The 23,885-nt window shown below is 36.3% G+C and overlaps 1 protein-coding gene across 4 annotated transcripts in view; it reads left to right on the plus strand.

Moving 5' to 3' along the window:
- Positions 1 to 21,721, plus strand: part of LRRC49 (leucine rich repeat containing 49) — a 39,200-nt gene extending 17,479 nt beyond the window's left edge. For 2 of the 4 annotated variants that reach the window (XM_071568436.1, XM_071568438.1), the window contains 7 exons: positions 7,788 to 7,871; positions 11,027 to 11,190; positions 12,260 to 12,497; positions 13,740 to 13,925; positions 17,734 to 17,843; positions 18,476 to 18,629; positions 20,613 to 21,721. In XM_071568436.1, the coding sequence (XP_071424537.1) occupies positions 7,788 to 7,871; positions 11,027 to 11,190; positions 12,260 to 12,497; positions 13,740 to 13,925; positions 17,734 to 17,843; positions 18,476 to 18,629; positions 20,613 to 20,819 (1,143 nt within the window). In that variant the 3' untranslated portion in view covers positions 20,820 to 21,721. The remainder of the gene's footprint in view (positions 1 to 7,787; positions 7,872 to 11,026; positions 11,191 to 12,259; positions 12,498 to 13,739; positions 13,926 to 17,733; positions 17,844 to 18,475; positions 18,630 to 20,612) is intronic. The other 2 variants (XM_071568437.1, XM_071568440.1) reach the window with 1 other exon arrangement.
- The last annotated feature ends 2,164 nt before the right edge of the window (positions 21,722 to 23,885 follow it).

The following is a 23,885-nucleotide window of genomic DNA, read 5'->3' on the forward strand; positions in this document are numbered from 1 at the left end:
TTAATAGATCCTTAAATTCAGAAGTAAAATGTTGGGGTTATGTGTATATATATATTAAAAAATACAAACATTTTCTTAATTTAGTGTAGAATTGAATGGTGCATAGACATTACAATATTTTAAACTTTAACCTTTTTTCTTTAGTTCAATATAACATAAGGGTGAGGTTTTTTACTTCAGTTTAACATGGGTATTTTGAAGGGCTGAAACTTTTCAGCCATAATTACTGTTTGTGCAGTTGCCACATGACATGAGGGAGTCTGCAAAGTTTTTGGTTAGAACTTTCCTAGCAGTTTTTACTGGTTTGTTGTATGGGTGAGAAGGAGCAGCACGTTCCTTCCAAAGGAATGGTCTGTTTGCCTTGAAATTCATATTGACTGGTGTCTTTCCTTTAAGAGTTTCAGTGGTGTCTTAACTCTGTTTCCCTGAGGAAACCTGGTGATCACACAGATTGTGTCTGTGTTTCTGACCTGTCCTGCTGTCCCTGTTCATTTGTGTTTCTGCTGCCCAAGTCTGAGTAACCTTTGTAAGGGAGAGAGCACTTGCCCACAACTAAGTGTCCTACAGGCTCCTTGTCCTACACTCTGAGGATGAAGGACAATCACCAGAGCTCTTAACATCGCCTATTTTCTCTTTTAATATAGGAATAGCCTAACCAATTCTTCTGTGTCTATTCAATAAGCATGACCTTCTTACAGGAGAAATCCATCCAACAGTAAGCAAGTGTTGCAGTGTTATCTTAAATGCTCATTTGCTTTGTACAAAGGCTGTACTTCATTATAGATTGCAGCTGTTGCTTTGCCATCTATCCTGTTGTCCTGTAGCAAATCCACCATGAGAATAAATTAGAGCCAATTAGGATGTAAAATATAACATGTGTGTGGAAAAAGTAATTCTAAAATTAGATGTCTGGGACATGAGAGGTTTTGCTCCCAGCATTGAAAATACTAAATACTTGTTAGTTCATAGATATTCTATGTGTTGGGGTTTTTTATATTTTGTGAATTTATACCGACTTAATTGAATACTTGCTAATTAGTTTACTTCTAAAAAGATTTATTTTATCAGTATCATTTCAGAAACTTGAGTCACATAATGAAAATCTCTCTCCATCTCCCCCCACCCTCCCCAGCTCCACCCTTCTCAAGAGGGATTGCATCCTGGTAGAAATCTCAGTGATGGGAAAAACTGTAGAAAGAGCTCAAACTTCTTTGTAGACTCTATGGGATCTGTGTGGGGAAAAAGTCATTGGAAAGGCACAGCCATGGGAAGAACTTAATCTTGATTTGCACTTTGTTAAACATCAGAGAATCAACCACAAAGACAAAAAGCCATAGAAAACCAGGCTTCACCAGTTGTGCTGCTCATAAAACTACTTGTAAAAATAATGTGCTTTGCATTCTTTACTTGCCTTCTGTTTAAGTCTTTTAACACTTTCTTCCTGTAGAGGGTGCAGTATATTTTTTTTCCAATAAAAACTGTGTTACTCAGATAATCATATAACTTAAGAAACTGGGATTTAAGGAAAAATAACAAGTATCCTGAGATTTGTGATAAAATTCAAGAGCTGACAGTCTCAAATCCACCTATTCTGCCTGGTAATGCAACCTGTAAGGGTAGATTTTACTCAAGCATTGAGTATGTGCTTTTTTCCACTTAATTAATGAACTTAAACTCTAATTACATTTATGGGATTTTTTCTTCATTAGCCTGAAGAGTGTCCAGAGCATTTTGAACTTAAGTGTTGCTTTGTTGTAACAACCTGAGAGTTGAATGGTAGTTGTTTTTCCTGACTAGTAATTCCTCACTAAGCTCTTCAGAAGCTTTTTTGCTCAAGAACAGAGCTTTATGCAATTTTTACTTCTGCTTTTAACTTTTCTTTTACCTGATGGCTTCACTGGGACAGGACAAATATTTCAAGAAAAAGTAAAACTTGAAGGATATTTTAAAAAATTTGTAAGAGACTTGGAAACTTTATTCACATGGAGTTTCAAGGAAACACTTGCTCTTTGGTGCCAAGCCTTTTCCATAGGATTCCCTGGAGAAAGGGAACCTTGGTGTGAAAGCCTGGAGATAACTGTCTCTGCCTTAGGGAACTATTCAGAAACATCTCCCTGCCAAGAAAATCCAATACACTGCACTTGGAATAAAACACTTTTGCATTGCAATTGTTGTAATACTGCTTAAGTCAGGGCAGATTTGCCTTTATTCAAGGGATTGTATGGTTTTCTGACAACTCTTAAGCCCTGACCCATCAGGAAGCCAATGTTTTCTTAGGCCAGCTCATTCTTAAGACATTTTGGAATGTTAAAATTTAAGCTCTCAAACCACTGAGGCAGAGCCAGTGGTGTTGGAATCAGTGGAGGCCACACACCTGTAATGAGTTTCACTGTAAGCCCATAAACGCTTGTTCCTTGTCCATGTGAGAAGATGATTTTCAGCTGGCAAACACTTCCACTTCATGTTATGCATCTGAAACACCTGGTCAATGGAAATATTTCACTTTCTTGAGCTTTAGTAGATCAATCTAGAGACTTAAAGACCAGAGAGGAGGCTGAATTACCATGGCTGGACAGATCCTGCAGTGTCACTTTTGTGTCACTGTGTCAGTAACTCAGCTACAACCTTTACCTCACCTTAGTTGCAAGGTAATGGGACTTGATGAATGTCTTTATGGAATTAGGCTTGTCAGATTGAAGTGCCTTACAATCAGTGCAGGCTCAAGTTGCATTTGTAGTTACTTGCTTTGGTTAGAACTCTGTAACAGTTGTGTTTCTGGGCCCTGAAGCTTTTTCAATATGTTTTGTAGTTTAAACTTTTCCAAAAGTGGGTCTGCCCAGTGGTGCTTTCAGTTTAGTTGTGACTGATCTGTTTTACTCCACTCTTTGGTAAGAGTAAGCAGATACTGTCTGCAGACATGTAATAAAATATTAAAATATGAATGAAATGGGTACATATTCATTACCTGAGGAGTTAGTTAACCAGGAACAGTTGCTATTCACTTCCAATAGACTTTCTCAAAAGAATTTGCTAAGTATATATGTATGATATACAGGGCATATATTTTAAAAATGTGCTGTGGTTGCCAAATTGAAAGACAAGCTGTGTCTCTTTAAAACTAAAGCTTTGCTTCTTTTCATTGAGGTTTTATAGGTTTTGGATGCTTAAAGTAAGAAAGCTGTGTTTGGTTTTGATTATTTGCTTAGACATTTCACTGCTGCTTAGACATTTCACTGCTGATCAGGGAGTAGGTTCTACTGCTTTATCCAGAACAGAATTTGTTATTCCATCACCACTATAAATGTCCTGGGGGTTTTTGTTTGTTTTTTGGTTTTTTTTTTGTTTTGTTTTGGTTTTTCTTTGGGTTTGTTTGTTTGGGGTTTTTTGTTTGGGGTTTTTTGTTTTGGTTTTTTTTTGAGGGAAGGATCTTAATTTTTTCTTTTCACTGGAAAATACGATACTTCAGGAACTTCTAGAATCATTATTCTGAATCATAATTCTCTTTACTTAGGTCTTGTGAAAATATACCAAATTAGTGCTAAAAGGAAAAAAAAGGAGATGTGGCTTGTTGTCAAATGTCACTTAGAGAATGATTTGACAAAATGTTTTACCAGTTGTTTTCCCTGGCTGTATGTCTACTGGAACCACTCTTACTTCATTCCTATGTAAAATCAGCCCCTGTGGTGTCCAAACCAAAGAGCAGTGTCTGCCTTCTGCAAGTGGGAGCTGGATGTTGTGGATTTGAAGTGTACTGTGTTGGATCTCTCTGTGCCTTGAAAGTGCAAAGTATGTTCCAGGCAATTCTTCATATTCTCCCCGTATTTTTTATTACCTAAAATAGTTTATTTCAAGTATACTATAATTGTTTCTAATCTATAGTAAAATTATTTGAATAATTGTAAGATGGAAGTACTAGAAATACTGCATTGCTTGTGTGCTGATCTAGGACCTATGACTTAAATGATGTCATTTGTCGCAAAAGAACTTGTTTGACGAACAGTGAAGCAGCAGTGAGGACGAATCCGTGCGTTCCTCTGTGCTCCCTTGTAGGATCCTTCTGACATTTTGCTGGATGAGGATTCGCTGGATGTTTTTGGGCGGGCGAGCAGGGCGGGTGTGTTGCGGTAGCACCGCCAGAGGGCGCTCCCGGCCCGTCAAACGCCCATGGGATGTGTGAGAGCTCGGGAATAAGCCCCTGGAAAAGCATCCCTGACCTGTCCTGCGGGGTTTGGCTTAGGGACGAAACACACGGATCGTAACAGCAGAATAATGAGGGGAGACGGAGGAAAAAAGGAGAGAACTCCAGCCCGTTTGAAGCTCTTTCTAAAAGAGGAGTGGAGATGATAAAAATGAATTGTGGCAAGATGATTTAGAGTTTTGTTTTCTAACATTTTCAGTGTTCTGGGATTTTTTTGTGGGTTTGGGGGGGTATATGATTTTTAGGATTGCCTGCATGTGTTGTGAAACAGTAATTAAGGAATGTATATGGATTTGATTTACATAAAAAGCAGATTTGACCCAGTTTACAACTTTCTCATGGGGTGAAGAGCAGGGGCAGGCACTGATCTCTGCTCTATGGGACCAGGGCCAGGACCCAGGGAATGGCTGGAGCTGTGTTAGGGAAGGGTTAGGTTGGATATCAGGGAAAGGTTCTTCCCCCAGAGGGTGGTGGGCACTGAACAGGCTCCCCAGGGCAGTGGGCACAGCCCCAAGGCTGCCAGAGCTCAAGGCGTGTTTGGGTGATCCTCTGGGGCACATGGAGTGACTCCTGGGGACAGTTCTGTGCAGGGCCAGGGGTTGGACCCCATGATCCGTGTGGGTCCCTTCCCTCAGCATATTCTGTGACCCTTGATCTTTATTCAGACAGGGTTTTTTTATTGTTGTGCTTTAATGAATAATGACTTAAACTAGGATGTATTTTATTTTTATTTTTTACTGAGCTAAACTCTTTTAAAAATAGTGGAGTTTTAAGTGTCCAGAATTAGGATAACTTCTTGATGAAGAAAAAGTCTTATTCAGCTAATAATCTTGTTAGAATGTAATTTGCAGTAGTTCATTTCAATCTTTGTATGAAGACTGGTGGCAGGGAAGGTGCTGAGGTGACTTCAGTGAGGGCAGTAGATCCTCCTGAGTGGAAGACAGTGTCCTGAAGCACACATTTGGACTGGATTAAAGGAAAACTTTGAGAAGGAAAATAGACTAGGAAGAGAAAGCTGGAGAGAACTGATTTGGGGAACTTGGTGGATAGTTACCTTAAGGCTTGGGGGGAAAAAACAGAGTTGTTTTGAAAGGAATAAAATTAATGAAGGCTAATTTACTATAGATGAGTGTAATTATGTTATCTAGTTTTCACTTACCTCAGTGACAAACACGACACCACCTTGATTAGTTTGGAGTCTGATGAATGGCCAGATGTTTTCTGTCAAGTAGAATGGATGGTTTCTGCTTCCTCTTCCTTGGTGGGAAAACTAGCTTACATTTCTCTTCTTTCTACATTCCAATTTTATGTAATCAACCTTCTAGGAAACAAAAAGAATTACCCTTAATTTAAGATTCTAAAGATACTTTAAGTCATTTGATATGTTCAATGTGTTGAAAAGTCATTAGAGAAGATGAAGACCCTGAAGTTGTAAAAGATTGTTTCATTAGGAAGCCTAGTTAAAAAGCATAAATGCAAGGTCCACTGAAGGGATTTAACTAAAAAATTTTAAAACCCTGAAAAAATCCAATCTGCTTTCTAGTGAAAGATATTACTAATGCAGTTTGTTAGTGTTTATCCTTAAGTTTAAGACTTCGGTATTTTTTACATAAGAGCAAACAGTACAATGGAATACATGATTGGAATAAGCAGTTAACATGAGAATGTTTGTAGTTCTTCAAGTTTTGAATTCTTGAGGAACAACACATTTTTATTTTGTATTATTAATGAATATTCATATTATATATAATATATTCTAGTGTAATATATTATTATGTATAATACCGTGATATATTTTGTGCTATTATTAATTTATATTTGTGCTGTATTACCTGCATGGAGTTTATTTCATGATTTTCACAGCCTCCCTCAGAACTCTCCCATTCACATGTTGAGTTTCATTGTGTGGTATTTTGTTACATTGGCATCTAGAAGGTCTTCTGTGTCTGTGTGTGCTTTGGTATTGTTATTTAGTTATTGGTGATCCTCCTTTAACATGCACTAGAAGGACCTATTGAGGTCCTTTTAACCTGGATTATTCTGCAATTCTATGACATTACCCACATAAAAATATCCTATTTAGGAATAAGTGAAAAGCCCAGTAGCAGAGGAGGCTGGCAAAAGATCTTCACTATCAAAAGACTACAAATTGCTTTCAGAACAGGGAAAAGAAAAAAAAAGTAAAAATAAGTGTTAGACTTGCCAATTATTGTTCCAGGGAAATTCTTGCATACAGTTGGGTTAGAGAAGCTTGCTGTGTCTAAAGCCTCTTGCCTTAATCTGCATTGAGGTACCCGACTTGTTTAATAAATGGTATTAGGATAAAGTCATGGAGGAACATCTTGCAAACTGTTGTTTCAGAGCGATGCTGAAATCCATGGTGTGTCAGTGGGTCTGAGGGGGACTGTACACAGATCAGGGTAGGTCTGCCACATCAACCAAACTTCTTATGCTTTGGAAATTGCCATATGTTAAGTGTGAAGTTCCTGTTTTATTTTATCTTCCAGTAAGCACTCGCCCTTGTGCTTAGGGGTTCTTACAATACTGTAAACATAACATGTTTTGTTCATGTAGAAATTTTGACATCTCAATATATCTTCATGCTTGATGATGCTTTCAGTTCATTTTTGTTTGTTAACTTTGTTAACACATAACTTTTCCAGAAAATGAAAAGATTAGGACAGGAGCTTTCTGTTTTGAGGGAAATGAAAACACTTTTCATATGTTCTGAGAAGACACTTTAGTAGAAACGCCCAAATGGCTTGTGAAGTAAATCAAAATAAGTTAAAGTATGCTTCCCAAATATTTGTGTTGGAAGGAATCTACACTTTTTACTTCATAGTGAACATTTCTTTTGTTACTTGGAAAATATATGTGCTAAAAATACTGTGCTATGAGAATGTTTAGAATTCTGTAAACAAGGGGCATCCAACCTAATATGGGTGTATTGCAGTATCAAATTGCTGTACCAGGAGAATTAAGCAACTTCTCCTCCATTGTTTAGGAATCAATTGCTTTCTTCTTGAGACTTCTGCTTGATTAGGTAATAATATTGAGAAATAATGCTAATGTACTGCAGTTAACTTTGAAAATGTTTTCTTTTTGAGTTGTCTTGATGATGGAGAAAAGCCAGCCCCTGGAAACAGTTTATAATGATGAGAATTGGTCTTGGATTATCATTCAAGCATAAATAGAACCCAGTTTTTTTGCTGTGTGTCTTTTCTTGCAAGAAAAGTCCTACCAATTGCAAAATCTGCTACAAAGATTCTGTTATGTTTAAAAATGTTCTTTTTTACTGTTGTACTCACCATTTGCCTTATAATTTTTCAAAGACCTTTACAAATATTACTTTAACTTTGTATCTGAATAGTTATCTATTTATTCTGTATTTCTTTTTTTGAAATTAGTAATTTTATTGTTTTAGTAATATTTAGAATCATTAAAATGATAAAAATTCTAAAATTCCATTAAAGTGATAATTTGCATTTCACATACCCACAGAAAAACATATTAATAATTTATCAGTATTACTTTTCAGAACCTGATTAGTTCCTCCTTTTAGGAATTTGTCTTTCTGTTCTGGTTCCAGGAAGAAGAAAGACGTATGGCATCTGTTGCAGCAAGGAAAGAGGAAGAAAGGAAGCGTGAAAGCCATAAACAGACCCTGCTTAAGGTATTTACTATGTTCTAAGTCTGCTCTAAAGCAGTTTACAGCAATAATTTACATACTGATGTTTTTTGCTGCAGATCTTATATATCCCAATGTGCCTCTATCTTTTTAAACTCTATTTTTCCAGCTTAAACAGTGCACTCCATGACTAAAACTCTCTTCGTTCAAATATGCAAGTTATACTTTAGCAAAAAGGCCCAGCTGAATACATGAGTGTGATACATGTAAATGAATGGCAAACTTCATTTTCCTAAATCCAGAGTAAAGGACTTTTCCAGTGATTTCAGATTCCTTGAACTTGGTCTCCCCATTTCAGGTGAGTGCTCCAACTGCAGCCACGCAGAGTGTTCTGAAGGGGTTTTTCCTTCGTTTTTTCCTGCTCAAGTTGTTCTTTTCTGTAGAAAGAGTGAAGCTGCCACGAGAGCACAGCCAGAGTCCAGCTGTTGTCTTTGTCAGGAGAACACTCATCTTTATCTCCCGGCCCAGCTGGCCTGGTTAGTGCTGACACATGAGGGAATATCCCGAGCAGTGGAGCCCGAGGTGCACTCCAGAACACTCTTCATGGGGCTGCTGAATAATGAGCTGTGTTCTTAACTGGAGACCCAAGTTCAAGGATCTAAGAACATCTACATTCCATTTGCTGCTTAAATATCACCATTTGTTTCCAAATCATCCTCCTCTGGAGGAAAAAAGTGCCTAAATTTTTTTTGTCATCCAGTAAAGCCTATACAAAAAACTCTTTCAATTTGGCAGTCAAACAAGCAAACAAAAAATGTCTGTGTATCTATATTGTTTCCTGGGTAAAATCATATTTCATTAAGGGAATTAGACTGAAAATAATTGCAGGAGGCTGTCAGAAGTGTAGCAAATATATATATATATAACTCTGAAAAATAAAAAGACACAAACAGAATGTTATCAATATATTACATGATGTTTTAAGTATACTATAAAAAAACCCAAGAAGCTAAACATATGAATTGGGGAAAAAAACCAGTTCATGTATAATGTCGAAGAATATATTTTGATTTCCTCTATATTTGTATCCATGTATATTTCTATTTTCTGTTTAAAAAAACACAAACAATATAATGAAAATGTCTTAGATACAGTTTTGGGTTTGGGGGAGTTTTTTTAAGCAGTGTTGTAGCTTGGAAATTTTTGTGGATTTGGAAATGTTTTCCTCTAAGATAGTGATGTATTTAAAGTCTCTTCAGGTTTGAAGTCTTGATGCCAGTTCTTAGTAGTATAAATAAATGGGACATTGGTAAACAATATTCACACATGGTGTTATTTTATGCTGTTGGAAATACAACTGCTTCTCTGACTAGAAAAAAAAGTAGGTGTTTATTTGCAGTTCATGTTCTTAATCATTGAGGTCACATTTCCTTGTAGTAGAGGGATTGTTTGCTGTGATGGCCTAAATTTTGTGGTGCATTTTGCTAGTGGAAAATTCTTTTAGAAAAAATAGTTTTAATGTGTAATGCCATTATTACTTGATTTCAACATTAAGTAGTAAGGATCCTTTAATTTAATCAAGGTATATTTCTTACCTTCAAACAGTTAAATGGCATAAGGGCCAAGTACCAATTTTTGTTTTTATGATGTGGTGATTTTGTATATTTTTTTATCTTTGTAAAGGAGTTCTTACGATTCAGGCTCTTCTCCTGTTTCACACAATTGAATTGAAGGAAAAAAACTGCTCATAGATACAATGTCCAGCAAAAAAAAAATTGTGAACTATAGAATTTTCTTCAGAGTTCAACTTGAGGAAAATATTAAGAGAATTATGTTCTGCAATTTTTGTTGGTCACATTTCTCCAAACTTTCTTACTCTATATGAAATGTAAATGAAATTACACACCTTCATTCAGTAGCAAACAACTGCTGTTTTCCTGTATGTACTGCATTGAAAATGTAAGTTCAGCTGGGTCACATCTTCTTTTTCCCTTGTTGATACTTGTCTGCGCAAGCAGAGAAGTTTCTTCATCTCTTTTTCAGACTATTTTTTATTGCTTCCAACCCACTCTTCTGGGAAAGTTTGAGATGTACTCTGAATTCTAGAGAGAATATAATTCCTTTCCAACAGAGGCTGGAATTAATATTTACTGAAACAAAAAAAATTTATTGCTCACAGAATCTTCACACCTGTAAAATTTGCTTTTTGTAAAATGAATTCTTAGAAGTTTTCAAAGCTATGTAGGAGTCCAGGAGCCCATAGCTGAGGGCTAATAAAGAGCTGTACAGTAATCAAGGTTGTGAGGAGACCCTCACCCTCAAGAACAAACAGAATTTTCTAAAGGGGTTTGGAAAACAATGTTCCCTATTTCCACTTGCCCCACTCTCTGTGACATGGAGCCCAATCATCTGTAAATGTTGAGCCCCCAGTGTTCTCTAACAGGATAGTGTCAGAACTCTCTGGGCAAGCGGAATATGAAATAGAGTTTTGATCTCTTTAAAATGGAAAAACTTTCAGAAATAGTAGTTTCCATGTACTTCCAGTGTCAGTTCTAGGCAGTTATGGGTGTAATTTTTATGAGTGTTTCAAACTAGAAGCTCTATCTCTGCATTATCAGTCACTGAAATGAATCATGTTGTTTGACTGTTACAGCTGCAGCAGGAGGAATTTGCATGTCAGTGTAAAATGTTTTACTGTAAAACATTTATTTGCATTTCTTAATTATTCTTAAGAAATAACTGAAGTTTGACAAGTTAGCAGTCAAAGATTTTCAAATGCTTGCTTTTTGGTTAATCTACTATTTTCTGGTTTTCAAGTAAATATTCATTTGTAGTACTTTGCACTTCATGTTTTCAACAATGAGGTGTGTCAGGGACATTCTCAGTGAACTGCATTGCAGAAGTGTCCACAACCTGCCTAGTGTGAAAGGAATTATGTAAAAGTGTGATGGAAACAGTCACATGTTACTTCTATAGATTAAAACCAGGAGCAGATTTTGTGAATTTATTTGCTGGCAGTTGTGCCAAATGGCACTAGAACGACACATTGGTCTCAATGCATAATCACCTTCCAGTACTATAGCTTCTTCAATTTGAAACATTTTAAATGTTTTGATTAAGCAGCATGTTTCCTTCAGAACAAACAGGTGTGTTGATACTGCCCTGCCCTAACTGGTTATGACTTCTGTGTCCTGTTTCAGGAGAAGAAGCGGTTAACGATTTGTAATATTGCTCGTCAGTGGGAGATACAGCAGAGCCGAACAGCACTTGAGGCTTCTTTAAACCAGGATAAAGACAATGAGCCCTGTCAGATCAATGGCAGTGCTGCATTTGTATTTCCTGAAGAAAGCAGGTATTTTACTGGGTAATATTTCTGCTTGTTCATGTCTTATGTTCAGGTCGCTACTTCTCACTTCTGAGATCTCACTGTATTTCATAGTCAGAAGTATTATATCCAAATCAGTCCCTAAAGGATGTTTTACTCACCTTTTGACTATTAATAATGAGTAACTTATGTTTAAAAAGTAATATAACAGCAACTCATTGCCTAAAAAAGTGCACGCTAAATTATTATGTGATTTTCTAAATAGGGGAGAACTTCATTTTTGCATGAAATGTTAAATATGAATTCCTGAGTCAACATTTTCAGTCAAGAGTGAAATCGTAATGTTCTGGTTGATATTGTCAAGAGAACATCTGTCAAGCAATTGCTACTAGTCAAAACACATTAAAAATACTAGGAATGTAGTAAAGAATACAAAAGTAACAATCTTTACTTAATTTTCTATACCTGTGATTTGTGCTCATCTTGAATGCTCTGTACACTTCAGATCTGTTCAGCTGAGCATATCAGGGAAGTAGGACAAAAAGAGAAGGAAGTTGAGAACACCTGGAATTACTGCTTAAATTTAAAACTGCTCTCGTGAACTGGGAAGCTCGTATTATTTTAAAGAGATGCTTGAGTGATTGCTCTTGTCATAACGTTTACATTTCATATAGCAAACACAATGCGAAGGGGACATTGCTTAAATAAATACATTGTTTGAAGTTGTGTTTAATTGTTTGAAGTTGTGTTTAGATATCTAAACCAACATGGAATATGCTGGGCTAGCGTTCTGAGTTGAAATTTTTAAGCAGATTTTTAAATATGAGTGGATTCTTTGTTTAGTTTTACTTCTCCACCAACTCAAATACACCCATGGCCCTCCTGGCAAAGAAGTAGAACATTTGCAATGTTAATTGATGGAAAGAGAATTTTACAGCCCTTGGTGTTTTTGAACCAGATGTGATACTGAAAATGAATGAATGCTGAGAAATGCCATTGTATTTGACAGTTGGGTTTTGGTAAAAGTAAGGACTGACATTCAGTAGAGTGATGTTATTATTTCAATAATAATCCCATTTGTATCACTGCATTTTTATTTCCTCTGCAGGTCTCTTGATACAATACTAAGCAGTGCAGTGCAAGGCTTGTCTGTTCTAGACTCTCATTTAGTGGAAGTGGAAGGGGACACTCTTGGCTTGTATGGTGCAGGAGCACTGGAGTGCCTGGATCGAAACTGGAGTGTTCAAACAGCTGGCATTATTGTCACAGTCTCCTTTATGTTCATAGAATTTGATGATATTGTTCAAGTGTTAGCAAAACTAAGGGCAAAGTTTCCTAATTGTGTGGTAAGTATGCCCCAGGTTTCAGCCCTGTGAACACCTATGGAATATGTATTCCCTAAGAGAACCTTCCTTTGGCATAGTCACTCTTGAGTGATTTCATGCCAATAGGTAGTTATGAATTATATCTTTTCTTCATGTTCTAACACTAACTTGATACTTCTTAAAAATCAATACTTGAATTTAGATTTCTTTTCAGGCTGGTTTTTATTTCTTTTTAATTCCTTTGAGCTAGCTGATTATCTTGAAGTTGAAAAACTGGTGTGTAAACACTATCTTGCTATTCTATAATACTGTTATCCATGGTATCAGAAGGACTTCATTTGTGTTGAGAGTTCAAAGATCAAATAATTGGCAGGGTAAAAGGAAAAGTAAAATTCAAGGGAATAGCTGACTAAATCAGTTCAGCCTGGGAATTACTCAGTTCTTGATGAAACAAAGCAGCATAAATGAGATGTCTCTTTAGTATGTCTTTTTCATTTCTTTCTTGGACGTATTAAATCAGTCATTTTGAAACAAATAGTAAAATAAAGATAACATACATAAGCAACTTGTAACTCAGATGGTATGGCTCCCTGCTGCTTTTCAAGATTGTGAGTATAACAAAACTTAATGATTGACGTGAAATAGATGCATTTGTGGGGAGTGTGAAATAAATTTATCCATCTTAATGAAAAATAGTTCCATTGAAGGGGGAATTTGTGGGTGATAGCAGAATCAATCTTAAACTAAATTTTTGTTTTCACCATCAATTTTTCCTCCTTCCCTTGATAATGCTACTGTATAGCCAGATATATGATGCTCATAGAAGCATTATGTATGGCATGATTCAAAGACAGCAGAATATACCTTAGGCCAGCATGTTGTACCCAAAAAAGTCAGGAATCATTGAAAGCATGTGTTGTATTTACTTTTATATGTAGATGTTGCAGTTGCTTTACTTGCAGAATTAAAATCAACATTGCTCAAGTAGTATCACTGATTTTGTAACATTGAAAATATCAGTGCTGTTAGTAAAGGATTTATAAATTCCTTGGGGGTTGTGAAGTTGACACCTCTTAATATATATAATACTGCAACTGGTTGAAACATTGATATGTTTTGCTACAAAGTCCTTAAATGAAAAGAACTCAGTTGCTTCATCAGACCCATGACTGTCATCTGAGTTTGAAAACTGAGTGGCACAGAATAGTGGCTTTACACTTGATTGTTTCCTTATCTAATTTATAGTGGTTTGACCTTTTTCAGCACCTGAAGTTCAAGGAGACCAATCTTGTGACTCTGCAGCAGTTCAATGCACTGGCTGAGATGCATCGCATGGAGCAGTTGACAGTTGACCCTCAGGGAAATCCTGTTGTCAACTTCACTCTGTGGAAATACTACGTTCTGTTCAGGCTGAACCATTTTAGTCTGCAGAAGATAAATGGAGTGAAGGTAGGACAGTGTTGCTTCTTTCTTATTATTGGTCTTAGAGGATAAATTAGCATTGTTTTTAAAAGAGCAGATGATAATAAAAGGAGCTCAACCTTACCAGTGTCTTTTCAGTATTAGGGGAAAAAATTTAAGTAGACTTCACCATGTAATTTGCTGTGAAATAAATATTAATATTATTAAAAAAATAAAGATCTGCATTTAATATTAAAGAACTGCATGATTTTACTCACTTTTAAAAAGCACTTGTTGTGTTTCTAAAGATCACAGTGCTGACATTGAATACTAGTGCAGAACTGTGTTTGACAGACTCTTTAGTAGTTTACAGTATATGATTGTTTACAGTGTTACAAATTTTCATAGAATCATATTTGCTCCTTTAAGCCTATCACAGCAAAAAGTCTGTGAAATGAATTTTTTATTTTTATTTTTTTCTGCTTGCTATGTACAAGATCTTTAGTATGTTGGGTTTTTTGTTGGTTGTGTGGTTTATGTTTAAATAAATAGAAAGTTAGGATACTGATATTGCTGTCCTTTGTACTTTGTATTCCTTTACATCAATTGAAAGTAAATTTATTCAAGCATATGCAAGAGTTATTTTATACTTAAGCTTTGATCATAAAAGGAGGAAAAATAGTTACAGTGCAACACAATGTTTGAATGTGCTCTCAGTTTTAAATGCCAAATAAGTTTCAGAGGTGTTACTGAAGTTAATTAGAGCAAAAATAATACACAGCTTTAGTATTTGGATGTGGTATTTTAATTTGGTCATCATCATATGTTTTGGATTAGATATAGTTGTTATCTGATCCAGCCAAAGCATGGATGTTGTGGTTTACTTGGCTTTAGTTGTGTAAAACATGCATTAGTTGCTCAGAAGAGCAGGAGTAAGTAAAGACCTTATTTGAACTAATTAGATGATAAAAGATGGAGGCAAATATGACTCACTCCAACAACACAATATCTTGAAAAGGAAAAAATAGTGATAGTCAGTAATTCCATGAAAAATTTGAAATAACCTTGAGTTTATTACCTCAGCGAAAAAAATGCTCCTCAAAGTTGATTAAAAAATAAGTTCAAGTTTATTTCTTTTTTACTGCATCTTATTTTCAAAATCAACACTAGTGATTCAGATGAAAAGAAAACAGAAAATAAATCTTGCCTGTTTGGTCTTCATAGACAAAGGAAAAAAAGAAAGTAACAACCTTTTAAGTAGACTCCTACAATCTCAAGGTCAGGAAATTCAGCCTCTGAAGGAAAATTTTGAATTTTATAGTTCTTAGGGAGAATTTAGTAAATGGAGCACATGCAGCACAGCATGACTTTATGTAGGACATGTATCAGATCTTAAATATGTATGACAGGAACATTTTGGTCCTCAACAAAGTTTTTCAGCCAGACCACGCTATATGAAGATGCGCACACGAATTCTTTCCTAGCATCATTAATCATTTGAAAAGTGTCATAGCCAAGCTGAAGAAAGAGATGAGCTCTGACTGCTGTTTTTCATTAGCCTGTAGCAGAAGTCATGGCTTTGCAGATGTGTATTACCTTTTTGATTAACATCAGTAACAGAAAATCCTGTTTCAATGTAAAGGACACAACCCCTGAAGTGTGTTCTCAGACCTTGGATCAGCCCTAAATAATAGTTTCAGGAGACAGAAAAGGTAATGTGCATATTCTGCTATTCTGATCCCCATTTGTGTGCAGCGTTGGTGGAGATGGTTGTGTTGCTCTGAGGTACACAGAGCTGTGAACTAAAAGCAATATCTACTATCTGAATTAACTAAATAAATTACATAACACTGACACTTTTAAACTGTAAAAAAAACCTATATAGCAAAGCTCTTATTTTCTGCCCAGCCTTCCCCTTCCATTCCAGTTAGTGTTCCAAGCTAGAAGCTGAGTGCTTGTCTCCCCCTAAAAATGATTCTATTCCCTTGCTCAATTGTTACATTTGCTAACTGTGAAGAAGCAAATTCTCTTTATTGAGAAGTACTATTTGAAGTTTTTCCCAGTGATAGTAATTTCAGATTAATTCAAAGTTGTCAAGGTTTGCAGTTACTAAACCCTGTAGAAAGCTGTGCCCCCAGTGGTGTGGCATACAATGGGCCAGATGCACCACATGCCCTGAGCTGGGCTTGTTGGCACAGTTGGTGCCTGTTCCCTGTCCTTGGCAAGAGCCAGGCATAAAGCCTTACATTTATGTGATACTACCGTTACAATCTTTTTGTGATTAATGGGGCAAACAATGCACTGCAGTAAGATAGAGAACATGAGTTTTTGTGAACTGAAGAGTGTATTCAGCATTGCTGTCTCTGTTGACCTGGTCCTTATGCTTCTCTTAACATAAATAAATACATTAAAATCACTTATTTCTCCAGCAGGCATTTCTGCCTGCAGTGGGCTTTGTTTCCCTAGCTGCCTTCTGTGCTCTTTGTTTTAGACCTTGCTTCTGTTACAGACTGTTCAGCAAGGCCATTACTCCTAGGCTACTAAATAAGACTTATTTAATTTTAAGTGAAAATTAATAAATTTAAACACTGTGCAAATGGAGTTGATTTTACATTTCTGATTTTCTGGTCTATGCTTTCTCTGGTGATTTTATCCCTGTATTATGCTGTTGCATTATACTTTAGGCAAGAGTTGATTGTATAGTTCATAAACATTAAACAAGAATATAATAAATGTCTGTTAATGTGGATCAAAATTCCATTTTACTCATACATTTGAATAATTCAGAACACAAAGTTTGTCTGAAATTGCCTAGTAAATAATGTGAGTATTGAAGTTTATTTAATAATGGGTTGCTCTTTCAAAATATGTTACAGGATGAACGGAAATTAAATTTGATCCAGAAGTTAAGAAGTCAGTGAGTGAGTTTCATCATCCAGTGTTATCCAGGTCAAATTTAGATGATCATAAAGATTGCTTCTGCTCTCAGTGGAAAGCCAGGAGTCCAGAAAATGTGCCAACAAACTTTTGGCAGTTGAAGGCAGTTCATAGTCTGGCCATCAGGGCAGGAGGAACACAGGCCATGGTCTCCAGAGGTTACAAGCCAAGACAAACAAAAACCAGTAACAACCACCACCAGAAAATGAACCCCTTTTCACCTTCTTTACACTTTTCAATTTTGAATAAAACAAATCCTGAAAACTTTTCAGCCATTGAAAATTAGTTTAAAGGGATGTCTGTACCTTAAAGTTGACAGAACAGTATGGTTGATATTTAGAGAAGTATAATGGGAGAACATTTATTTTCAGAGTTCAAAAATGCAGAGAAAATACTTTTTTCCCCTTCTAAAGCCTCCCTTTCTATAAAGACTTCTCCATAATGCTGCCAGAATAGGAGAGTGTATAACTTATCTTTTCACATGTGCATGCCCAGAATCTTTCTGTTTCTCCAGCATAACTTAATCAGAAACTTTCCAGCAGACCTTCTGTAAGTGCATGCAGTATAGAGCAGAATTAATATGTCTGGCCCTCAGAAAATCAATATAAGAAACTTATAAAATTCCTCATTTCGTGAGGACTTATCATGAAGCACAGTGCAGCACATCTATACATTGAAATTTCCAGAATTACAGGAAATCAAACAAGCACCAGTACCTCATTTGGTTTCTTCTAAAGTACATTTAAAGTGCCAATAAAAGCAAATCTGTTCTGAAGATCTGCCTGGAACAGATCTGTATGCAGTGTCCTGTGTAAGAAGTTGGAGTTAATTCTCAATGTACATGCATAATGGAATATGAATGTGCTAATTTTAAAATGTAAGTTTTTTTCCTTTTTGTTGCCTTCCCACTCTCTCACAGGTTACTGAGAACGATGTTGTTAAGGCAGAAAGGCTCTTTGGCATTCTGGCCTATGTAGCATCTTCTGAGCTGCCACATTATCGTGTGCTCTCATTGTTTGCAGAATCCAGGTAAAATACACTGACCAGAACTGCAATTTGTCCAGAACAGGTTTCATTCTTTTGCACACTGTTGTGATAAATTCTCTTGAGGTAAAAAGATAATTTCACAAATACCATCTTACAGAAGGTAGGTCCTCCAAGTGTTACCATCTCCTGGTCCATGCGGTGAGAGGTTTTCACAGAATTCGTATGAAGTCTGATGAGAAGGTGAAAAGGCAGATGCACACAAATGTCCTGCTTGTTCAGTTCTCTGATTGTTTTAGTATTGGTGAAGAGTTGTGGACTTTCACAATGAAAACTGGCAATTTTTCATGAGTGACTAACAGGTAACAGATTTAGGAGTTGTACTGTAAAAAAAAAGTGCTTAGAAGTCCTTATTTTTAGTCTTCTATAAATGAATACTTAATACAAGTTTAAGTTGCAAGATTTCCTATTTAGGAGATGTTATGTGATATATGTCAAAGTCAATTGTATAGAGGCAAATTGATGTAGCTATATCTAGAATCTTAATAAATTGAGAATGGAATAGGCTTGAAAGCTCAAAAGTGTATGTTCAAAAGGGGAAAAAAACCCCTCACAATTACTAAAAACATCTGCACTTAGAAATTTTCTAGGACTGTAAATCTCTTATCTTTTCACAGGAGGAAGCAATTCAATTATCTACTGGAGGGAAAGGGAAAGAAATCTGGGATTGGGAGTGAGGAAAGTAGTGATAACAGAAGAAACGGAGGAGAAAGCACAACTCGAGCAACACTGAATTACATGACAAAGGACTTCCATATGGAAAAGCTTGAGGTAAAGATATCATTAGAAAATACTTTCATTCTCTATTAGGTAACCTTGGGCTACTACTCATAAAATTTGTCTGTATATCAAGTTTCAATTGTGGTATTGAGAATGGGGATTTTAAAATATCACTGCTTATTTTCATACCTGAGCAAACATTTCATCCAGCTGATCTTTGCTAGAATACTGGAAAATGCTCAGTTTCTGTCTTTACTGAAGCAGTTCCTGAATGGTGCCACTGTCTCAGAAATACATTCTCACCTACAAGCCTTATGTTCATGACAAAATATACCTGTATTATTAAAGTTCAAGAAGAGAGCTCTGTATATTGCATGTTAGATTTTTCCAAAATGAATAGGTGAAAAAACACCATGAGACAACATTTTAGGCAGAGCAGGCTGTAGTAATAAAGAGCTGTTTCCTAGCTTTTAAATGAGATGCAGAAAAATAAATATATATAAAATGTATTAGGTTTAATTATTAATAAAATTGCAAGCTGGCTTGTTTCAGACAAGTGCATCAGTCACGCTTGTTTTAGTTTGTGTTTCTCATCTGCTCACTCTTTTGCTTGGGCAGAGGGAAATTGTTCCCAGGGGGAACATGATTCTTTCAGCCACAGTCTCCTTTCTGAGCAATGATCAAGAGTTCTATCTGTGTACACCCTGATTCCCACATTTGTCCCATTATTATTTTTGATTATGTGGAACTAGATAAATCCACTAGCGCAAGAAATTTATTCAAGTTCAGTAATCACTGAATTCAGTTATTGCATTGTGGCTTTGTTATCTCAGATCCACAGCATAAAACTGAGACAGTGACTGCATATGTGAAGGGATTTAATTAAGAAAACATTTTCATTTCAAAAGCTGTGATAATAGCTCTTAGAATAGCATAGAGTAAGACAGTGAGATATTCCCTTTGTCCTTTACCAGGGAACAAACATTATAATAGAATAAAATAAGCTTGGTATTTGTGCAGTCCATTAAATATATGCATTGTTTTTTTCTTCCCAGTGCATCAGTTCCCACCTTGTCCTTGGCTATAGCACCGTGTGTGCAGCAACAGATATTGCAGGATGTAAGACAGGCAAAACCAACTGCTTCCAGTTCCCCATCATCAGTAAACTAACATGATAAATTTGACTGAATAAGTGTATTGCTAAAGATCACAGTCCTGAGTAATTGTTTAATAATTTGGGTTTTTAGCTGAAACCACTGGAAAGTATTTTCTCTGCTTTATCACCCACTAAAGAGACCTTCTGTTTTGGTGGCCTGAAGCATGATCTAGCATTTTAAACAATGCCATAAATCAAACTACTTAGACATTTAGCACCAATATAACTTACTGTTCAAGGCTTATTATGGCATTTTATAGAAACTCTGCAGAAACAGGGATTAATACAGTTTGAGTTCCTCAAATGCAGAGCTAGTAGCTGCACAAAAAGCACAGTATATTTTTATTAATTTTTAAAGGTTCAGCTTACTTCAATCTCTAATGCAATACTCATTAGGTACTGGCTTGTTTTCCTATGGCAATATGCTTGTTAGAGCAGGTAGATAAACACTCACTTTCCAACTGTTGTACTATGATGATGAAATGTGGAGAAGGGAGAGAAGGAAGAAAAGTAGTTTGGGGCTTAATAGTTTCTGTAAATTTTCACTGCTATGCCAGAGGGCAACAAAAATGGTAATGCTGTTAAAAGATACTTATATGACCACTTAAAAGTTTATTTCAGATAAATTAATGAATTAATATAATATGGATATTATGAATACACTGATTCTGTGGCCACACTCATAAAAGCTCAACATAGGCTCTGGGCCATGTGACTTAAAACCAAGAGGAGAAAGTGCACAACAGTCTCTTTGCCTGCTAATTGCTATGCCCTTTGAGTCATTCAATTTTTGTTGTTTGGTTGTTTCTTTTTTTATTTGCTCTCGTTTAACTTTTTTTTTTCTTTCTTATACAACCTGTAATGGTTCTCTCATGCAGGAAATCAAGGAAAGGAAAACCTTTTGCCAGACATATGTGGAGAACTTAGTGAAAGAGGCAGCTGACATCAATATGAAGAATGAGTCGTTGCAGAAGCTCTGGCCTCAGATGTTCATTGAGCTCGTCAGAGATGCAGTGATAGAAATACGCAATAAAAATTCCTACATGAAGCTCTGCTTACAGAGGATCACTGAGCAGAAACAGTAGAGCCAAGGCTGTTGTCTGGCAAGCTTTTGGGTTCAGTGTTTATCATGTTTTACAAACTTAATCCAACAGAATATAAAATTACCATTGCTATGGCATACTTCATCTCCCCACCCAAAGGGATGCCTTTTAATCTTAATTAACTCAGAATAGTTTAGAAATGAAAGTTTACTTTCATACTGCTTTAACAATGCTTTCTTGGCTAACTGAAGCAACGAGACAGTGTAGAAATAACTTGGTGATTGTCATGTTTTACTAAGTTATTGTTAATTTTTTTCTGCTGCCCTTGATTCTGTAGTGCTACAGCATTGATTTTTGAGGAACAAATTCTCAATGCTTGCCTTATTTTTTTATTGAACACTTTTCAATTGTCACCTTTTTGACTGCTGTTGTTTGAAAAGAAAAATCAAGAATAGTAGCTGATTTTTTTATAACCAAAAGCTAATAAATTATTTTTACACGCTGAACTTGATGGAGACTTATTATTGTTGTTTAGTTTGTGAGATTATGGGACACTTTTTCACATCAGTGTCATGAGAGTGCTCAGCATATTGATACTTAATGAGCCTAATTCTCATCTGAACAAATTGCCTGAACTTGATTTCAAATATTTTTCATTATTTTCACTAGTAAGTTTGTGTGAATTATTATAGGTAAAATATTAATTCAAGGTATACTTACTTAAGCTTTATTTTTGTTCTCTTACAATATGTTAATATAATTTATTTTGTTTCTTGATTGCTAAATTATTTACTTCTGGGGTTTGCCAAGATCAAGTGGGCTAAAATGCATGCATTACATTTGATAAGGAGACTGATGACTACTGTTGAGTTGTAATTAATTTCTGTGACTGTGTGAAAATTTCATATTATCAATAAAAATAAATTCTTCACTTTTACCCTTCACAGATACTGTAAAGAAGTACTGTGTGCAAAGAAAAGACTTCTCTTTAATGCTGCATGAAGAGATGAGACACAACTTGCTCTCTAAAATCAACTGTGAATGGGTAGAAAAACCCCACGTTCCACAATACAATAACTTCCACTGTAAACACCCTGCCAGCTTTTGTCCAGAAATTCAACTTAGGAACTGTAGCAGGTCCAGCTGCTTCCCATGGCTGGCATTCATGTGCAGGTAGAAAGTTGTACTGTTTAAACTTATTTTTTTAGTTCTATTGTATCTTAATTCAAATTGTTCTTGTTTTACTTAAGCTCATTTATAAAAAAGAAACCAAAGAAAACTTTCTGCAAGGGTTTCTATGGCTCAAAATTAGTTTTATTTTTAAACTTTCTCTAGAAAAGGCTCTCTGGCAAAGCAGAGATGCAGGTACTATTTAGTAAGTTTTTATGCCCTGAAAATCATGGAATCCTAGAATGGTTTCAGTTGGAAAAAACTTTAAACACCACCCCATTCCAGCCCCTGCCATGGGCAGGGACACCTTTCACTAGCCCAGGTTGCTCCAAGCCCCCTCCAGCCTGGTCTTGGACACTTCCAGGGATGGGGCAGCCACAGCTTCTCTGGGAAACCTGTGCCAGGGCCTGCCCACCTGCCTGGGGAAGAATTTCTTCCTTATATGTAATCTTAAGTCTTCCCTCTTTCAGTTTAAAGCCATTCTTCTTTGACTTATTACCACATGCCCTTGTCCAAAGTCCCTCTCCTCTCTTGGAGCCACTTTAGGTACTGACAGGGGTTCTAAGGTCTCCCTGAACCCTTCTCTTCTTCAGGCTGAACAGACCAAACTCTCTCAGCCTTGAATGAGTGACAGGAATTAGATGGTTGTAGGTACTTTGGGGTGTGCATTCTGCTTGCATTCTGGTCAAGCTGGCACATCTGTGTTGTCAGAGAGAATCCCTTTTCAGAGCATGTCACAGGTTAACAGTGACAACCATACTGTTAATTCAGTTTTCCATCTGGTTTATGTTATGTGTGATGTTCTCCACCATACTTGAAGGCACCTGTTTTTTAGTCTTTACAGAGCGAAGTGGAGGTTAAGTCACTGAAATTCTAAGGAAATGTTAGAATTCCTAAAGAAACTGCTCCAGCAGTTGATGCAATTTAATAGAAACAATCACCCATCCAGGCTTTTTGAACTGCTTCATGGAATTTATAGTAAGATTAGTGTATTTGATGGGATTTTTTTCCTTTTCATTGGAAAATTGCACCCTCAAGTTTTATGGTGCATTTTACTAAAGGAACAATTTAAGAGCCTGCAAAATTGGGAGCAAAGGAGAGTTTACATTAAAGAAAGAGCCAGTATGGAAATGATCCTGCAGAAGTTTTTTGGATCCATCACATCATTTCTGTGTGAAGGGGGTGGGTGGAGCCATTCCAGCTTCTGCATGGGGACAGGAGCCTTGGCAGCTGTGTGGAAGTGCTGAACTCTCCTGATGATGTAGCTGGAGCAGATGGGCCCCTTTTGAATCAGATTCAGCAGCAATAAAAGAGTGGAAAAAAGTGTTTTTAGAAGGGTGCATTGGTCTAGAGGAACATGAGGTTCTTGAGAAAATCCAGAGAAAAGCCAGACTTTCTGATACTGAGGCTTTAGAAGCATAATCCTGATTGGAGGCTTTAAGGTAGGGCCTACAAAAAAACCTAAGAGAAATAAATCAGAGGGTATTGATAGAAACATCTCCTTAAAATGCTCTGTTTTCCCAGTGGTCTGTGAATGCTGCCAGTTTGGACTTTTTTCACTAATAGCAGCTGTTTCATAACAGGATTGCTAAGTGGCTGAAGTGAGGGTAGTTGGGCAGCTATTAGAAATGAAGAAAAGATTAATGTTGGGCTGCTTGTGTTCTTTGCACATAAAACCAGTAGGAAAATGGTTGTTAATTCTTTTTAGGAAACAACTGAGTGATGGATTAAAGTGATGCTAGACCTAAGAGTACATACAATTTTCAGCAGCCAGAGGATCTTAAAATTGTTTCCCTGCTATATATTGTTGATGTGTATACTCAAATTATTTACTTATTCATACAGACACATGGGATACATTCCTGTAGTTGATTATTGAGTTCCCAAGTACCTAAAAATTTGAAGGTCATATAAGAAGCAGATTCTTAGATGTTCTGA

This window comes from Pithys albifrons, chromosome 13 (assembly GCF_047495875.1).
Source record: "Pithys albifrons albifrons isolate INPA30051 chromosome 13, PitAlb_v1, whole genome shotgun sequence".
NCBI lineage: Eukaryota > Metazoa > Chordata > Aves > Passeriformes > Thamnophilidae > Pithys > Pithys albifrons.